This window comes from Leuciscus leuciscus, assembly GCF_965113295.1.
Source record: "Leuciscus leuciscus genome assembly, chromosome: 24".
Taxonomy (NCBI): domain Eukaryota; kingdom Metazoa; phylum Chordata; class Actinopteri; order Cypriniformes; family Leuciscidae; genus Leuciscus; species Leuciscus leuciscus.
Genome location: NC_138723.1, coordinates 14,167,853 through 14,185,792, shown reverse-complemented (window position 1 = coordinate 14,185,792; position 17,940 = coordinate 14,167,853). Strand labels below are relative to the sequence as shown.

The following is a 17,940-nucleotide window of genomic DNA, read 5'->3' as shown; positions in this document are numbered from 1 at the left end:
GGTTCAAAGAGCGAGATCCCTGTTCAAAGTTCAATGACTCTTAAACTGCTCGACCGATTCAGTCAGATTCTGGTTTTGTGAACCGGTTCAGACAATTCATTGAAATATTCCGACTCTAAAAACCCCTCTAATAGGAAGCAATGAAACACACACACACACACACACACAACAGATATGTGCCATGTATATTAGGCTATCAACAATTATACTATTTTCCAAACCAAATTGTGCCTTTTTCATCAAACAGCCTGTGGCGCGCGAGAGCCCCACCTCCTCTCGCTCTGCGCGTTCGCCTGCGCGCGCTTCTAGAGGGGAACAGCGCGCGGTGCTGAGAAATCTCTCCACTCACTCTCTCACATGCATAGAAATGCAGGATTAACCCTGTGCGGAGAAGAACCTTGTGCCAAAACTACGTTGATAGTCTACTTCTGAGGAAAGCGAAGGGGGGAAACCCGAATCCATACGTTCTGCCATGTACTGTGACATTTTTACATTATTTCCGGTAGATTATGGTATCATTCGGTAAAGAATAACGAGGAGCACTATCAAATTTTGTGAGAAGCTGCACTCTCCTAAAACGAGTGTTTGAGGATTTATGGACTGAAACGGGGGGAAGCTGCTCGGTTTAGAACCGTTTCTGTGTTGAGAAACAACAGCAAAGACATTTGAACAGCCATCATCAGCCGTAATTTCTCATTCATTAACACTTAAATGAGTGCCGACGTTATCAAACTGACGCGGAGTCGTGGGAATGGCGTGGAAAACAGCGCGGCTACTTATGGATTGTTTTCCAACGGAAGGATTTGATGTTTTCTTGATGTGTGGATTCTTTAAATCAGGTGTTTAGGGGTCCGTGTAATCTCGAAGGAAACATCAGCTGTAGTTGATCCTCAGACGAGAAGCCTCGTTCTTGGCAGGAGAAAAAAAAAGTGATCGACGAAGGTAGGCAACGAACTTTATTGTCGCCACTGAAAAATGAATAAAGCTGAGGGGAAGGTTCGATATGTCGATGGGTCACATTTAAATATTCGACACACCACGGCGATATGCCATTGCAGAAACTACAGGCGTTTTGAAAGATAATGTAGCCTATTGATGTCAGTGATTTGTGCGCGAGCCCTTATTATTTCGATATTTAAACCACATTCGGATGGCGTTTATATTTTGCAGAATCAATCGGAGTGCTTATGTTTACACAAATAACCAAATGGCACTTGTTTGTTACCGCTTTAGTCGACACGACGCGAATTCAGGAATCTTATTAAATAGCGCAGTAAACGGTTCTGCAGATCTTCTGCTACGCATTTTAAGCTGCAGAACATTTATTCGTAATCCAGCTGCGATAAAGATAGTTGACGAACGACCAGTTGAATGCAGGCTACTGTTTGCTGCGCGCAACTGCAAGTCATGTAACATTATTGTCGTTTAAAAACTCGCCATCTAGCCGCACAGGGTATTCAACAAGGCTGCAGATATAAAGGAAATCGCAGTGGAGCGCCCACCTGGGTTGGCTGGGTCAACAGCAGGATCAATGTTTGGTCAAATCCCTGTAAGGCTGATTACAGGATTCCCCCTTCCACCATCTCCACCCACAACACTCTCTGAGCTCGAAGGAAAGGATGATGTGTATCTACAAAATGGGGTTTAAAATACAAAATAATAATAATTAACAAATAAATAAATACAGAATTATTTCGTATCCCCAAGAAGAAGATGATGATAATAATATTAATAATTATTATTATTGTTGTTATTAGAAACTGTGCATACTGTGTTACATACATCAATAACATTTTTTTTATTTTATTTTTAATTTTTTTGCAGTTATCAAATAAGAAATGATCAATCAATTCTTAATTACCTTATGCAAATGATATTTAAAAAAGAAAAAAAATCTGTGTTGGTCCAAAACTTCCAAAAAGAAGAAGAAAAAAATAGTGTATGATCTTAAACAGTCATTACTGAATTCAGTTGTCTGTAAAATCGCACAGCATTTGTCCATAGGTTGGACAAATATGGGTTACTGATTTAATTGGACTGAGCTGAAATGCTAAACCTGTTGAACGTGAATGAATGTGATAACAGATGATTTACAGCACTGCTGAAAAATTAAAGGTCACAATACTTAAGGGAAAATGAAATGTCTGCATGAACTATCAGTCTCAAGAGCAGAGCGAGAATGACTTCCGAACTTGTTTAGGGTGGAGTTCGCCCATGTTAATTTCTGAAATTGTTGCAGGTATATTGTGCAGCGTAAGCAAGGCTTGGAATTACAAGTCTGAAAGTGCTTGTTCTGTAATTTCAACAGACCTTTGAATATTCTCAGCGCTGTGTGAGATTGATACACTGGCTAAATTTGGCTGGTTCCGCTTAGATTGTTTAGGTGTACCAGCGTTCACTAGGGAGGCAGTCCACAGTGAGCATATGTTCTGTTCTTTGCCTCTCCACAGCATGTAACCAGCTGATGTCTTTGAAACAGACTGTATATTTAATGTTTTCATCCACATGTTTTCTGGTGCTTACACTTGAGTTCAGAGCTATTATAACAACCCTTTGTTCATGAGGCACTCTGAGTTGAAAATCAACAGCCCTTAAATAGTTTGTTGAGTGTTTGTAGACTCATATCAGGATGAGATTAAGTGCTTATGCTCTTGGGGTGTTTGAAGAGTCTCTTATGTAAAGAGCGTTGCCGTGTGTTACATTTTAAATATTATTTTTTATAATTTGCTGGATTCATGTATGAATCTGTGTCAATTTGTTGTAGCTGTTGAGGGAGTGGAAAACAATGGCTTCTACAACTCGTCAATGGAAGCAAGCTAGCAAGTGACCCTCCCCCTTACACATTTCTTCTACAAAATGTTCTCACTTCCCTGTGAACCACCCTACAAATGCAAAATGCAATATGTCAATGCTGGAACTGAGGAAATAGCTTCAAAGTTTTTTTGATTGATATTTATACTCAGTTTTCTATGAATCTGTGGAAAGTTCAGCCAAGCCTGTCTGTCAGAGGACAGATCATAGACTAAGAGACCCAATTTCAGTCATAACCCACTTTTGACAAAATGTGTTGTTATTGTGTTTTGTCTTTGTAGGGCAGTGCAGCGTCAGTGGATTTCTATTCAGTTTAAATTGTTTGGTTACAAATAATTACATCAATGATTCGCAGCAGCATACTTAAAGCCTTTTTAAGGTTATAAATTCTGGAATTCTGAAACAATGCACCAAAAAGCTGCAAAATGGTGTTTTATTCTCTAGGACATAACGTATGGGCCAACATAATTATATTAACCGTTATGAGTATTTTCACACTTCTATAGCAGTAGATTCAATGCTCAAGTCTTACCACATTACTAGGGTCCACCTTCCCACTGCCATGAGTGCAAGTTATTGCCTGGGCCTTCAGAGGCAGTGCTTTATGCCACAGTCCCTAATCATGTTTTTACCCTATACACTATCAGCACAGCTACATCGACAGGAGGCTGCCCTGCAAATGCAAAAAGAGGACACATCAATACCTGGGCAATTAGTGCATCAATACGCTGCACTCCCAATCTTAACAGATACAGAGGAATTGGATTTCTGATTGGATTTCTATGCATTCTTGTGTTTAGCTATTTTGTATAACACTTATTTACTTTCCTTTGGATCATGGCCGCTTGCAAAGCCTGTATTGATTCTGTTTTTACTCATGCTCCATTTTAGACATTACATGGATGTTTTGCATATAAACATAGAGTCTCTAAAGGCCACAGCATTAAGTGCCACAGCTCAAAAAACTGTCCACTGTCCTTTAAAGGCACAACATCTCAGGAAATAATTAAACTCTAAAACCATTCAGTGCTTAAAAAGGAGAGAAACCTGGATCCAGGAGAATACAGATCAAAGCAGATGCTAAACTACAGGATAGTGATTAATGAGGAGGCCTAGCAGGTTGAAAATCAAACATGAGCATTACAGTGTGTAAATTAGCCTGAAACTTGTGAGCCTTGATAGGAAAGATATTTTTCCTCTGTCTTGAGTAAATCTGTACTTTGAGATAAGGGCTGGCCTTTAGGTGCTCTGTGACCCGGGAGTGCAGCATCTTAATATACCAGTGTTTCCGAGGGGAATCTTTCAGCCTACTTTCTGTGATGCTGAATGGTTCCTTTGCTGTGTTAGCAGTATTCTTAGTACCTTTTGTCTCATCAGCACTTTGCATTGAGAAACTGCCTATTTTACGTTATGGGCCAATCAAATGAGTGTAACCTTCATTAAAGGGAAGTCATCCAAAATAATAGCCCCATCACTGACTGTGAATATGTATTGGATTAAGGATATGTTGAGGAAAGTGCATTATAAACTACGTATAAGATGGTTTAATTTATGTTGCAAATAGTATAAAGCTTGCTGAGCTGTTGTTTTGAGCCTAACAGTAACCCATACCTTCTTATTAAAAAGCCCATTAAGATGTGTCTTATTACGTGTTCTAAATCATTAATTTTCAAAAGCAGCTTAGCTTGGACAGGCATTCAAAAGGGTGCTAATTAACATTTTCCTGTGTGGTATTAATAGGGATGATTTAACTTCCAGATTTAAGCAAAGAAGCATTGTTGTAGCAGTTATGCTACTAAATCATTGGCTGAAGTTGAAAACATTAACATGGTTTCAAACACCTTTATGAACAACATTTGTACAGTAGGCCTTTCGTCACATACAAGTAATTGTCTGCTCAAAAATGAGGATGATAAATAATGTAAGATAATGAGAGAGGATGCTTTTAGTGGTGTCGGGGGAAGAGCCATTTTCCGGAGAGCTTTTACAACTCTTAGCCTTGGATTTAGTGCTCACAATGTGTACACAAAACAGTGTGTGCTGTGTGATTTCTTTTTAACCCATGGCTAGTCCTTTAACAGTAAAGTAAGTTAAAAGAAAAGAAAAAAAGGATTGTTTGTTTTTCTCTGTTTATTCAAAAGAGTACCGCGTGACACACTTGTTTATGATTTAACATGTTTTTCACACTGTTTTGCAGACTGAGGTGTTACCTCTCCGAGGGCCCATGGATCTCCCTGTGGTGTTGTTTCTGCTGTGGGGACTGTTACTGGACTTGCTGAGTGGTGCGGTGGGTGGCATTCTATACCGCGTGCATGAGGAACAGCCTCCGAGCACACTGATTGGCAGTCTGGCAGCGGACCAGGGGCTACCAGACACTGGACACCTGTACAAACTGGAGGTGGGCGCTCCCTATCTGCGGGTGGATGGCAAAACTGGAGATATCTTTACCACTGAGATCCCCATAGACAGAGAGACACTGAAGGATTGTCGTAATAAAGGCAAGCCCTGCTTTCTGGAGTTTGAGGTGTCCGTCACAGACCTTATTCAAAATCAGAGTCCACGGCTGATAGAGGGAAGGATTGAAGTGCAGGATATCAATGATAACACACCACAATTCCCCTCACCTGTCCTTACCCTCTCAGTTCCAGAGAACACCCACATGGGGTCACTCTTTTCAATTCCACTGGCCACTGACAAAGATACAGAGAGGAATGGAGTAGCTGACTACACCTTAACGGCAGGACCAGAGGCTGTAGCACTCTTTGGTCTGCAAGTTGCAGAGGACCGAGGTGAAAAATTGCCTCAACTCATTGTTTTGGGAAGTCTTGATCGAGAGCTAAAAGACTCCTATGACCTCACCATCAAAGCTGTGGATGGAGGCAATCCACCTCGCTACAGCAGTGCCTTGCTGAGGGTTGTCATTGCTGATGCCAACGACAATGCACCCACATTTGAAAAATCCTCCTACGAAGCAGAGGTTGCAGAGAACAGCCCAATCGGACACTCCGTGTTACAGGTAAAATGGCAAACATGCTAAGTCAACCTTTAGATCCAAACAAGGCAAGATAAATTGTCTATTGCATCATGTCTGAGTGTGAAATGTTAATGAGCACTGCTGTCCCAACCTCCCAGCTGTCTGTTCTTCACTTTGATGCTTTACATCAATGGATCGGGGCCAAACTTACCACATTCACTTTCTTAAATTATTAGAGTAATTAATTTTGATCATCACATAACACACTCATTTTGTTAAAAAAAATAAACAAGTAGATAAATTACTATAAACTATTGTAGATTAATTTGAAAGAGATTATTGAGATGATCTGATGATCTGTATAGTTAGTTTTTTTAAGGAACCCCACTCTCTATAGATAGCATATGCCCCAGAAATCCTGTTATGCAATACTCTGACTATGTTCCCAGTTTTGTGATATAAATAGATTCCCTGTGTTCAAATACCCAATATTTAATGCCCAATGTCTAATGATTGTTGTTTTGCAGTCTTGTCCTATTTTTGTAAATTCTTGACTATGTAAAATCTGTTTTGTTTTTATTTAAGTGTTTTACATTCTCATTTATTTCAGTCCGATTTATTTCATATTTTCTATTGCAGGTGAGGGCTAATGATTCAGACATGGGTCCTAATGGCGAGATAGAATACACATTACATCAGGCCATTGATCCTGTGCCAAAACTGCTCCGGATAGACCGCTCATCGGGCATCATATATGTCAAAGGCCCGTTGGATCGTGAGGAGATCAACAATTTGAAATTTTACGTCGTTGCGCGAGACAAAGGTCCCTCACCCAAAAGTTCTAAAACGTATGTTTCTATTGATGTGACGGACCAGAATGACAATGCACCAGCAGTGGAGATTCGAGGCATTGGTCTTGTGACCCATAGTGATGGAGTAGCAAATATTTCAGAGGATATGCCAGTTGGCACAGCAGTGGCATTGGTACAGGTTTCAGACAAGGACGAGGGAGAGAATGCCGTGGTGACCTGTGTGGTTGCAGGTGATGTTCCCTTCCAGCTTCGGCCAGCCAGTGATTCATCAGTTGACAACAAGAGGAAGTACTTTCTGCAGACCACAACACCCCTGGACTATGAAAGAGTTAGAGACTACCGGGTGGAGATAGTGGCAGTGGATTCAGGCAATCCAGCTCTGTCCAGCACTAACTCGCTGAAAGTCCAAGTCACTGACACAAATGACAATTCCCCAATTTTCTCACCAACCCTGTTTGAAGTAGAGTTTGCTGAGGAGAACCAACCAGGAGAAAAGGTGGTAGATGTAGTTGCCTCAGATGCAGACAGTGGCACTAATGCAGAGCTTGTCTACAGCATTATTGCGGACTCTTCAACAAGGGGGCTTTTTGAGATTGACCCCAGCTCAGGCGAAGTATGTGCTCGAAGCCCTCTTGATCGCGAGCACAAGGAGCGCTATGAGTTCCGTGTTACTGCAGCTGATAAAGGGGTTCCGAGTCACAGGGGTACTGCCACAGTTGTAATTAAAGTACTTGATCGGAATGACAACGATCCTAAGTTCATGCTGAGTGGCTACAGCTTCTCAGTCTTGGAGAACATGCCACCTCTTAGCCCTGTTGGTATGGTAACAGTACAGGACATGGACGAGGGTGAGAATGCTCAAGTGCAACTTTCTGTGGAACCGGATGTGGGCAAATTTGTGATCCAGAATGGTACTGGCACTATTCTGTCCAGTATCTCATTTGACAGAGAGAAAGAGAGCAGTTACACATTCCGGTTGAAAGCTGTAGATGGAGGGGACCCACCCAGGTCATCATACGTTGGAGTGACCATCAATGTTCTCGATGAGAATGATAATGCACCGGTTGTCACTAAACCATCTAACTCATCCTTTATGCGTCTTTCTCCCATGGCTGCTCCAGACAGTGTTGTAGAAGTGGTTGAAGCAGAGGACATTGATTCTGGTTCCAATGCTGAGCTAGTATACAGCATTGCTGGGGGAAATCCACATGACCTTTTTTACATCTCTCCATCTAATGGCGAGATCACACTAACAAAGGAACTAACTCGAAAACATAGTGGTCTGCATCGACTGGTGGTAAAAGTGAGTGACAGAGGCAAACCATCCCGCCATGCTATTGCCTTGGTACACATTTATGTAAATGAAACCATTGCTAATGTAAGTCATGTGGAGGCACTTGTGGGGCATAGCTTGTACACCCCACTGGACATGGACATTGCAGGTGACCCAGATTATGGTTTGGCTGCCCAGAGAAGCAACATTGTATATGGCAGTCTAGCAGGAGTGGCAGGAGTGGTCACTGTGATTGTTGTGGTGGTCTTCATCAGGCATCGCCTTCAAAGAGAAGCAAAGAGTGGTTATCAGGCTGGCAAGAAGGAGACCAAAGATTTGTATGCCCCCAAGCAAGGGCCAAAAAGTGGCAAGGGGAGAAAGGGTAAAAAAGGTAAGCCACCAAAGTCACCTAAACCTCTTGGAGAGGACGAGGAAGTCAGCCTTCAAAAGAGTCTGAAATTTAACCTTGATGGGGTCAACGACAGCCCCAGGATCCATTTGCCTCTGACATATCCGCCTGGAAGCCCTGACCTAGGCAGGCACTACCGTTCCAATTCCCCATTGCCCTCCATCCAGCTCCAGGCCCAGTCCCCATCTGCCTCCCAAAAGCATCAGGCTGTCCAGGAGCTCCCTGCTGCCAACACCTTTGTGGGAACAGGCGGTGATGACAACTCCACCGGCTCAGACCAGTACTCGGATTACAGCTACAAGACCAATCCACCAAAATACAGCACAAAAACGGTACCAATCTTTTTCTGATTTTATATGTATAATGCGGTGATGGGGAAAAATGGGTTTTTGCAATTACTATTATGGGAATGGTACTTGTGCTAAAATAGTGGGAGTTGATATATGAAAATTTTATTTTATATATATATATATATATATATATAAATGCTAAATATTATTCTCATTTTAATTGTTCAAAGTGTGTTCGCTAAATTCCCAGTGTATAATGTGAAAAGACCATCTGGCATTCAAGAATCTGTCTGTTTGAAAGATGTCAAAAATTACTCTTGTATTACATCATGTTCCCTGTATACTCTGGTCACCAATTCACTGTCTGAAAAATGCACTTCAATTTACTTTGTGAATAGACAATTACAAAGGTTCAGTCATGAAATGATTTCATTGCACTTGATGTACAGTGTAGTGTGGTTGAGTGTAAAATGTCCATATTTGCTAGAGCTCATGCTTTCTCTGATTTCTAATGTAATCTGATCTACCCAGTGAGAGGTGCTCATCTGACCTGCTGCTATTGAACAAGTCTGAAGCCATTTTCTTTGGCTCAGATGGAATTTCAATCTGACCCATTCAGCATGTTAATTTCTGTGTAAAGCAATTGTTTCTATGATGTGGAGCGAGGGGAAATGTGAGAAATTTAAATTTGAGTATAATATCCGGTGAGAGTGTAAGTAAAGTTTACTGGGCAGAGGAGACGGAAAGCAAGGGCACATGGGTCCTGACTCCGTCAGTACCAGTCTGGTGTTTGATAAAGCCAGCAGATGCTAGATGACAGTCAGGGTGAGTGCAGGCCTTGCAGACTCACTGACTGGGGAGAACAGTTACCCACGGCATCTCCCACACCGTGATGGACAGCATATGGCATGGAAGTGACAATAGACTCCAGCTATGGAGAGTGTGCTGCATTGCTGTGTATTGTTTGTGTGTGTGTACTTCTAGGTTTCTGCATGCACTCATGTAATCCGTTTGTGTGAATGTGGGCTGAGGTTCCTGTGTGTGGACTGGTTTCAGCAAGTCAGCCTATTTGATCGGATTCCCGCTTGACTACATGCATTACATAAATTGATATTTGTATCTGTGAGAGTTAACTGATAGGCATATAAACAAGGGACAGATGTTGACTCATGTGACATCTCTTGGCAGATGTGAACTCGTGAGGAAACCCCCTACATCCCATCCAAAACCCACATCAGGCTTAACAGATTGACCAAAATAAAAAATTTAAATCTCAGCCAAACTGAGTGACAGATGTGCTGAGTGGAGCATGACAGAACGAATGGTAATACGCTCACCGATGACTCGTGCGTGTGGCAATGTGCTCAGGTGCGTGTGACAGCCTCGGCTCAAGCTCTCCCACTTTAAGCTCTGATGAGTGTAAACACAGTGGCCTTGTTTGCCGTTTATTGCCAGTGAGGATTGAGCGTGATGACTGGCTTCACTGCTTTCCTTCCTGGTCCGTAAAAAAAAACTCATTAAGAGGAGTTTGTTTGTTCGGAAAGACTTATCCTGAGGTGTGAAAACCTCAATGCTCAATTCACAGGGCCATGGCCTGACTCCGTGAGGAGAGATTTGTTTAAATGTGTTGCTGTGTGGTGTGTTTGTGCATGTGTCTTTCACAGTTCATAGATCTTCCCAAAACTCTCTCCCTATAACCTCTAAATGTGTTAGACTGTGTGACAGTTACCGAGGGGACTGTATGGATTTATCCCGTACAGTGCTGATAATTAGCTTGGTCATGGCAAAGATCTAACACCTTTTTAGTGACGTGTTCCTCTCTCTCCGGAACAGCCTTGAGTGAGAGACATTAGCGCACAGTCGGGATCAAGGGAGAGGCCTTCCCAGTTATTTTTAAGTGGGCGTGATGAGAGCTTGTGAAGCTGTAAATCTGTGCTTAAATTAAATCCATACAATTAAAATGCCTTATTAGATGGAGATAACACTTCGTTTTCCCCTCTCTTTACCATGGGCTGCCCTTCATCTCAAACTGCAGGGAGGAGGATTGGGAGGTAGGGATTCAGGTTGGATTTTAGGGTGTGCTTTAATTAGGGAAACACATCTCTTAAGTTTGCAAGAGCCAGTGTGTTGAAAGTACACTCAAAACAGTTTGATTGTTTGATTCCCTTTGTGTGTCGCTACTTGCAGTAGAATTGAGCTAGATGCAGTCCCAGTGTTGCACTGTTCTTTTTTTTTTTTTTTACTTTTTTTTTATGTAAATGAAAATAACAACTATTTTATAAATGAAATTTCCTAAACACAAAATTTACAAAAAATTCCTAAATTCACAACTGACTTTCACATTCTGACTTGCAATTCAAATTCACTAAGATGTTACATGAAGATGTTACAGTAGTTGTAAATATGTGTAGGATGGTTTGGGGTTTGGGTCAAATCTCTAACAAAGCGCTTCAGTTTATCGATTCACTGGTCAGCTTCAGCTCACACAGCTCAAGCGAGGCATTTAAATGCATCATTGACCAATAATTTGCATAATGTGAATGTTAAGAATTTGTTGTGTTATTCAAACACAACTCCAAAATGTTTGCCCTTAACAAGTTTAAAACAGTGCCTTACTGGTTGGACAAACGGGTTACTTCTCTCCCAAACGTATTTGTTCAGCCATTGTATTATATCCAGGCCAGTCGGGTCACTTAAACCGGTTGCAATTATGTGTGATGCAGCTAATGGTGCAGAAATATCACACTTCACCTTTAATTCACTAATCCATTTTTTATTTGATTTCCCAGCAAAAATAAGTATTGCGATACAGTCAGACAATACAGATAGCATGTTATAAAAATGTCTCATACTATGATATAAGATTATAAGATTCAGCTCACCCTTACTCTGTCAAGACTGCTTTTACCATCCAGGGGATTGCAAAACTAAGCAGTGAAGTGAAGGCTAGCAAAGCATTGTAGCTGAAAAATAGCTCCAAGCCAAGCCGTTTCCTGCTATCTCCACTCCATCTCCCTATCTTCATGTCTACCACACACGTCTCATATTCTCTGGCAAGCAAAGCTTTAAGATAAGAGGATCTACCATAAAAAATGTTACATCTCTACAGAGCATTCTTTCGTTCTCTTTCTCCTTTTTCTTCTTCACTTTAGTACATTATGCACTCTATATAACGAGTCCAACGTGGCCATAAATCAGCCCTGGTACTACCAAGATATATTCAGTACATTTAGAGCCCCCTGCTCTTTGTATGGCTCATCTCCTGCTCACATATTCTCTATGTGAGGCAGCCCTGCCTTTATGGAGGCTGCCTCAAGGCCCTTCCCAGAATCCCACATTTTGAGCATCTGCTCAACCCAGCTCTGGCTAATATCCATAGCAGAATGCAGCCGTAAACCTCAAACCTGGCGCCCACCCTCTCAGATCTCCCCTCAGTGAATACAGCCCATAATACCCTCAGACTGCTCCTCATTAGAGCACAATACTGCCGGCACTCAGCTCCCTCTCGGTGGACCAATCTACTGTCAGGTGCGAAGGCCTCACAGGCTCATGCTCAGCGTGAAGACAACTGCTGCACTTACAGAAATTCAAGATTTCAAGGCACCCTCCCTTCCCCCAGCCTGCAGGAGCAAACAACTAAGCAATTATCAAGGAATACTTTGCAATGATATTCTACTGAGATCACTCATACTGAGGGAAATTAGCACAATAAGGCAATTCCATTTCAACTACAGCTGGTGCACTTGTGTCAACACGGCAGATGCCATCTAGACAACAGGAAGGGTCAGATATGCATTCTTGTTTGTACAGAGTCTCACGAGAGGGTCTCTCTGGGACTAACAAGTCTCTGCAGGCACTTATGGACTGACTGGTCTTGGCTGACACTTCAGAATCGATTGACCTAGACAAGTGCTCAGGGATTTAGTGCACTGGGCAGACATATTCCAAATGAGTAATCTTGTCCGGTAGTGATAAGACTGTATAACCACAAAGTTCTTTACAGTTCTTTCTTTGCCATTTTGTAGTCAAACCACATTTTGGCCAACAACCAATTTTAGTATGTCCAAGCCGGTTCTTCTGCCAATCTGATTCACTAGATATCACCACTCTGTTGGATCTCTACTTCAAATAAATGAGACCGACATGACATTTTGAGTTTGGGCTAATCGATTCTCATGATCTTGACAAGCACACTGGGATGGGACCTGCAGAGCTGACACAGTAGAATTGGATCATCTCTCTCTGTCTCTCTCTCCCCTCTACCTAAATCTCAAAAGGACATAAACTCTTTCAAAAACTTGGGATTTGAGTAGTGGAAATGCCTGCGTAAATCTTTATGCCTCTGGTCCAGTCCTTATATGCTTTGTTGGCGATTTTAATCTAACATCCCAATGATTACCTGTTAAATGGGATTATAGCCCCAACCCAGGAGGTGCTTCACTGGCAGGAGACTGTGTCTCTGTCACCGAAGGAGATGGCTGATGTTGTTGAGCCGTTCGACAGCGAAGCGCAGTGCACCACAGCAGCACACAGATGTGCGACTAATGATAGTGTCGTCGAAGACGAGGATGACAATAATGATAATGATTATGGTAATATGCAAGTGTTCACAGTCAGATTCATTTCCTCCCAAATATATTTCTGCACACAACCACAAGGAGCCTAATTTATGCGAATGTTGTCTGAGAAGCATTTTTCTACATGGGTGTTTACGAAGCGATGTCATTTTTTTTCACTGCGCCAGAGGCACAGCATCTATGATTTCAAAATATTACATTCTTGCTTATAATATGAGAAGAGAAAGCTACAATAAGGATGAATATAGATAGGGTGGGCTGACACAATTATGAACAATTGTCATACAAATAATAGCGATGATTATAGTCCACTTTTCATTAACACAGGAACCCAGCCAACCTGGATAATACATTATGGTGATATATTAATAAAAAGTACCGTTAAAAAAAGACATTTCATGGCATTTCTACATTGGCTTATTATAAATTTGGATGGTCATATGTGATTGGAATTTAAAGTGCACAACATTCACAATCAGCTAATTATGTATTAATCGTGACAGGCTTATAGACAGTGAAATTCTCTCTAGCTGTTTGCCTGAGCAGATGAAAGGCAGTGGTAGTTGTATTCTGTGCCCCGTTTCATTTCACTGCTGACAGGAACACATTCTGTGAGCCACCGATGGTCAGAATCGCACTTAATAAAAAATGAGAAGCTCCTTTAGGTAAAGCTATGTAGAGGCTCAGCTTCCTGATGGCATTGCCTTTAGCTCAAATATTTTATCACTGCTCATTCCAGCCTCCTTTACCTTCCGCCAGGCAGATTAGTGCTTTTATCAATAAGCAGCTTAGCACCAATGCTCCTCTCAATAATGTGCTATGCCATTTCTCTCCTACTGCTGTAACTCTTAGATGATTCTCTTTCTTTCAGTCTTCCTCTATACCATCTGAGTGGTTTTACTTGTTTTCCTTAACATTGGTAGATATACAGTGTAAAAAGCAATTGGTGCAATCGTTTTTTTTTTTTTACAACGTTATTTTCTTTTTTAGGTTCTGTCAACAAATGTCTTGAATTGTCTTTGAAGGGATAGTTCACCCAAAAATGATAATTATGTAGGAGCCAAGATTCATCAGGCTCAAATTGAGAAAGAATGGTTGGGAGGGAGCATGAAGAATTTTTTTCACACATGAATTGGCACCTCTTAGTCCAGACCTTAAATTCATTGAAAGTCTTTGGAATGTGCTGGAGGAGACTTTACAGAGTGCTTGACTCTTGCATTGTCAAGACAAGATCTTGACCAAAAGTGTATGCCCCTCTTGATACCAATTCATGTCTGAAAATTAATCTTCATGCTCCCTCCCAACCATGTTTTTATTTTTTTATAACCCCAATTAGGGTCAGGAATAAAATAAAATAAACAATCATTGAGTATTTATTGAAGAAATAAGCTCATACCTAAATTCCTACATCTCTCTGTGTGTGTGTGTGTGTGTGTGTGTGTTTTATATAAAACCCCCCAAAATTGCAATGAGTCACAGTGCTAACCATAATTTGGTGTTTTGTGGCTGTACTGTATTATTTAGACATATTTTGTTGAGGCATTTTTCCCCCATATTTAGATGCTGGGTTTTTGTAGTGAAATCTGGCAACATTGTCTCTGAGAAGAGAGAAACATCTCTGATGTGCATTTAAATGCATCATTGACACTATTGTACAATAGGAAACTCTTTGTGAATGCAACTTTATTCAGGCTAGTTGGGGCAACATTTGAGGGGAAATTGTCAGGGTTTTAATGTAGATTCAAACAAATTCACATTTATTAGTATCTGTGATTCAAATAAGCACTGTATGCTAGATAAAATATAATTACTTTTTACAATGTACTCTTGCTTCAGTTTTTACTTCTGTCTTTTGTGTTCTATCTCCCTGCCTTTGTCTCGCTTTATCTTTCACTATGCAAATATAAGTTATTTTGCTCATTCAAAGGCCAACAAGGCCAATCAGATTTCTGAGGTGTCAGTAATGAAGTGACTCATTCTCTCGGTGTGATGAAAAATCAACTTTGCATGATGTAATTGACTCGTCATGGGCTTTGCATGATAACTGTGAAGCACATTTCTCCGTTCGATTTGTTGCCATGGAGAAATGGGCAACAGCTCTGCATTTGCTGAGGCTTATGTGGAAGTATTGATGATATTAAAATGGAAGACACTGTAAATAAAAAGGCAAACAGTCTCCCGAAGACTGAGGATTCCCCGAGTCTCATATATTTCCATTTCTTTAATATGATTTTCATATTTGACAGACTGAGAAGATCTTGTTTTGCCATCTCGCTAACAATAATTCATTTCAGCAAGCGCTGAGGAAACTACCAGGATAATATATGTTTTGGAAGTTGACCTTCCCACCAGGCTTCATAACTAGCTTGACCAGCTAAACTAACCAGGTTGAGTAGCACAAAACCAGCATGAATCAACCTGAAGACTCATGCCAGTCTAAGATGCTTTTGTCAGAGAAGAAGAAACCCCCAAAATGGCAGCCATTTTACTGCATTTTCAAGAAACTTGCTTTTTGACTCTCTAAATCCAACAGGAATCGGTTTAGTGGACACTGGCTCCAGTCTCGCCTGTGGGTCAGGAGGAAAGTTTCAACTGCAGAGAGTGAAGCGAGGACAAAGGCCTCTCAGACATCTCACACCATTAAAGTGGTAGAGATCTGAACACAATCCATTAAGTTCCATTAGAGAGGGATACATTCACATACGTATTCGCACCTTAACAGCCTTGCAGTGGTGTGTTGTTACACTTACAATCAAGTTTCATTATTCAGACGCTTCATTCATATATAATGCAAGTTACAAACTACCAAGAGAAAACGCGGTTTCATATTTGGACATGATACGTGTCACAGCAGAAAAATCGCCTGGAGGCAGACTTGGTAAAGCTTTACTTTTATAAACCTGTTAATTTCCCTTACTGCAAGTATAATCCTATCATGATTGCAATTTGCATTGGAAATCAACAGGGCATGCTTTGTGTACAGGAAGAATGGCAGGAAATGAAGAAACCTGCAGCCATGACGTGGTGCTCTAATTCTCTGGTTTTGAGCTGTCAGTGACTCAATCATGCATCACACCCTGGCACAAACAAACAAGAAGATACAACTAAATCAATTCTTCAAATCCAGCATTCATCGTCAGAGGCTTGTCAGTCAAGCCCCTCGACAGCCCCAAGACGGCCTCGCTTGTACTGAGATGTCAACGAGCAGACTCAACTCCTGACCCCGTCAAAATGCAAGTCCTAATAACATCTTCCTCTCTTTATCTCCACTCCTGAAGAGAACTGCTACATAGTGCAGTTTTAGAGAAACCAGCAAACCAATTATGCTGAAATTGTTCAACCCACATCTTCAGTTTAAGGCCTAGTTTAATATCCGAGGCTTCAAAACTATGCGTAGTCATGATGGAAAACATTAATTTTCTTGTGTCCTGGATTGGAGAATAATCCACTTACTGGTAAAAAAAAAGTGCGAAACTACAAAAAAGTGCAGAGGAGATATGCTGTTGCATAATTCTCTCTCTTGCTTTTGCTGGCTGACATGAGCAGTGATCATTATTTCTCTCACTGTCTTCACCCCACTGGGAAGGTAGGATATTAGAATATTTCATGAATATTGAGCTCTCTCTGGCTTTTTGGCAGTGGCAGAAATTATGTTTGCTGCTGTTTCATGTTGGCAGTAAAAGGAACAAGGCTTAATTGCATAAGTCTATAAAATGGGGTGAGAAAGAAGAGCTTCTGACAATGTGAATTGTTCTGATGCGCCTCATTGTAGTAGTTTCAAAAGCAACAGCGTCAACCCGAATATATTCCAGGATTAGGGGGAAAAGAAAAGAGCATTGAATGCGTTCAGACACAAGCCGGCTCTTCGAGTGCCCCGCAGAATCAGTCTTCAGTTGTAGTCGTCTGCGAGATAAACTTTTTAGGTTCAACTTGACGATGTGGTGAAACATGCTCAAATCCCCCTGGGATCAAGGAACGGTACATTTGTAATTTTATATTGGTCTGTGTACGGGGTGTTGATTTCTATTTAAATGGATGATATTTCTTACAACATTGATTCCGGAAGCTTTACCCCCACCCCCCTGCAGATATGGTCACTGGTGTTGAATAACATGGCTATACTTGATCCAGATCCAATATTTTCCACAATGTTGGAATCCCTTGTCTGACTAATAACTACCAACTGGTGTGACAGAGAGCAAGAGAGAAAACGAGAGACGAGACATGCAGAGAGAGCGTCCACTGCAGTCTAATCCTTTATTTCCCATGGTAAGAGATTCTTCGGGTGAGTGCTCTAAAGCGCGTTCAGAGATGATTATTTGCATGGCAGTCTCACGCTCTTATCTGGATAGAAGGCATGTTTAAACACAAAGGCCACTGAGAAGAGAGGCAGAGATAGCACTGGACAATGCACCAGTGATAATTATCTTTCCAAAAGCACTTGTCAGGATGATGAAATCCAATTAAAGGGCTTTTAAAAAAGCCAGAAAATGGGATAAAACCACGAAGTTGATGCACAGATGGTGGTCCTTTAGGGAAAGGATGATTGTCATCATTAGCTCTGTCATCTCGCACCATGGCGGACATGTTTCGCGTGAGATTTTCTTGCCCTCGCTTTCTCAAGCCACGAACCTCGGCAACACAGACAACACGCAATTGCAGCACTGTCAGCATAGATTAGACAAACATCCAATCTCTTTTACTTATGTTTTTCTGTTTCCATAATATGAGAAGATAATTGATGATAATAACACATCATTATCAGCGTTATTTCTATGACTGTAATCAGAATGC

The 17,940-nt window shown here is 41.3% G+C and overlaps 1 protein-coding gene across 1 annotated transcript in view; it reads left to right on the top strand.

Annotated features, from left to right (window-relative positions):
- The first annotated feature begins 322 nt into the window (after positions 1 to 322).
- Positions 323 to 17,940, top strand: part of pcdh1a (protocadherin 1a) — a 76,291-nt gene continuing 58,673 nt past the window's right edge. The window contains exons 1-3 of the mRNA XM_082158178.1: positions 323 to 942; positions 5,009 to 5,827; positions 6,425 to 8,611. Coding sequence (XP_082014304.1) covers positions 5,036 to 5,827; positions 6,425 to 8,611 — 2,979 coding nt within the window. The 5' untranslated portion in view covers positions 323 to 942; positions 5,009 to 5,035. The remainder of the gene's footprint in view (positions 943 to 5,008; positions 5,828 to 6,424; positions 8,612 to 17,940) is intronic.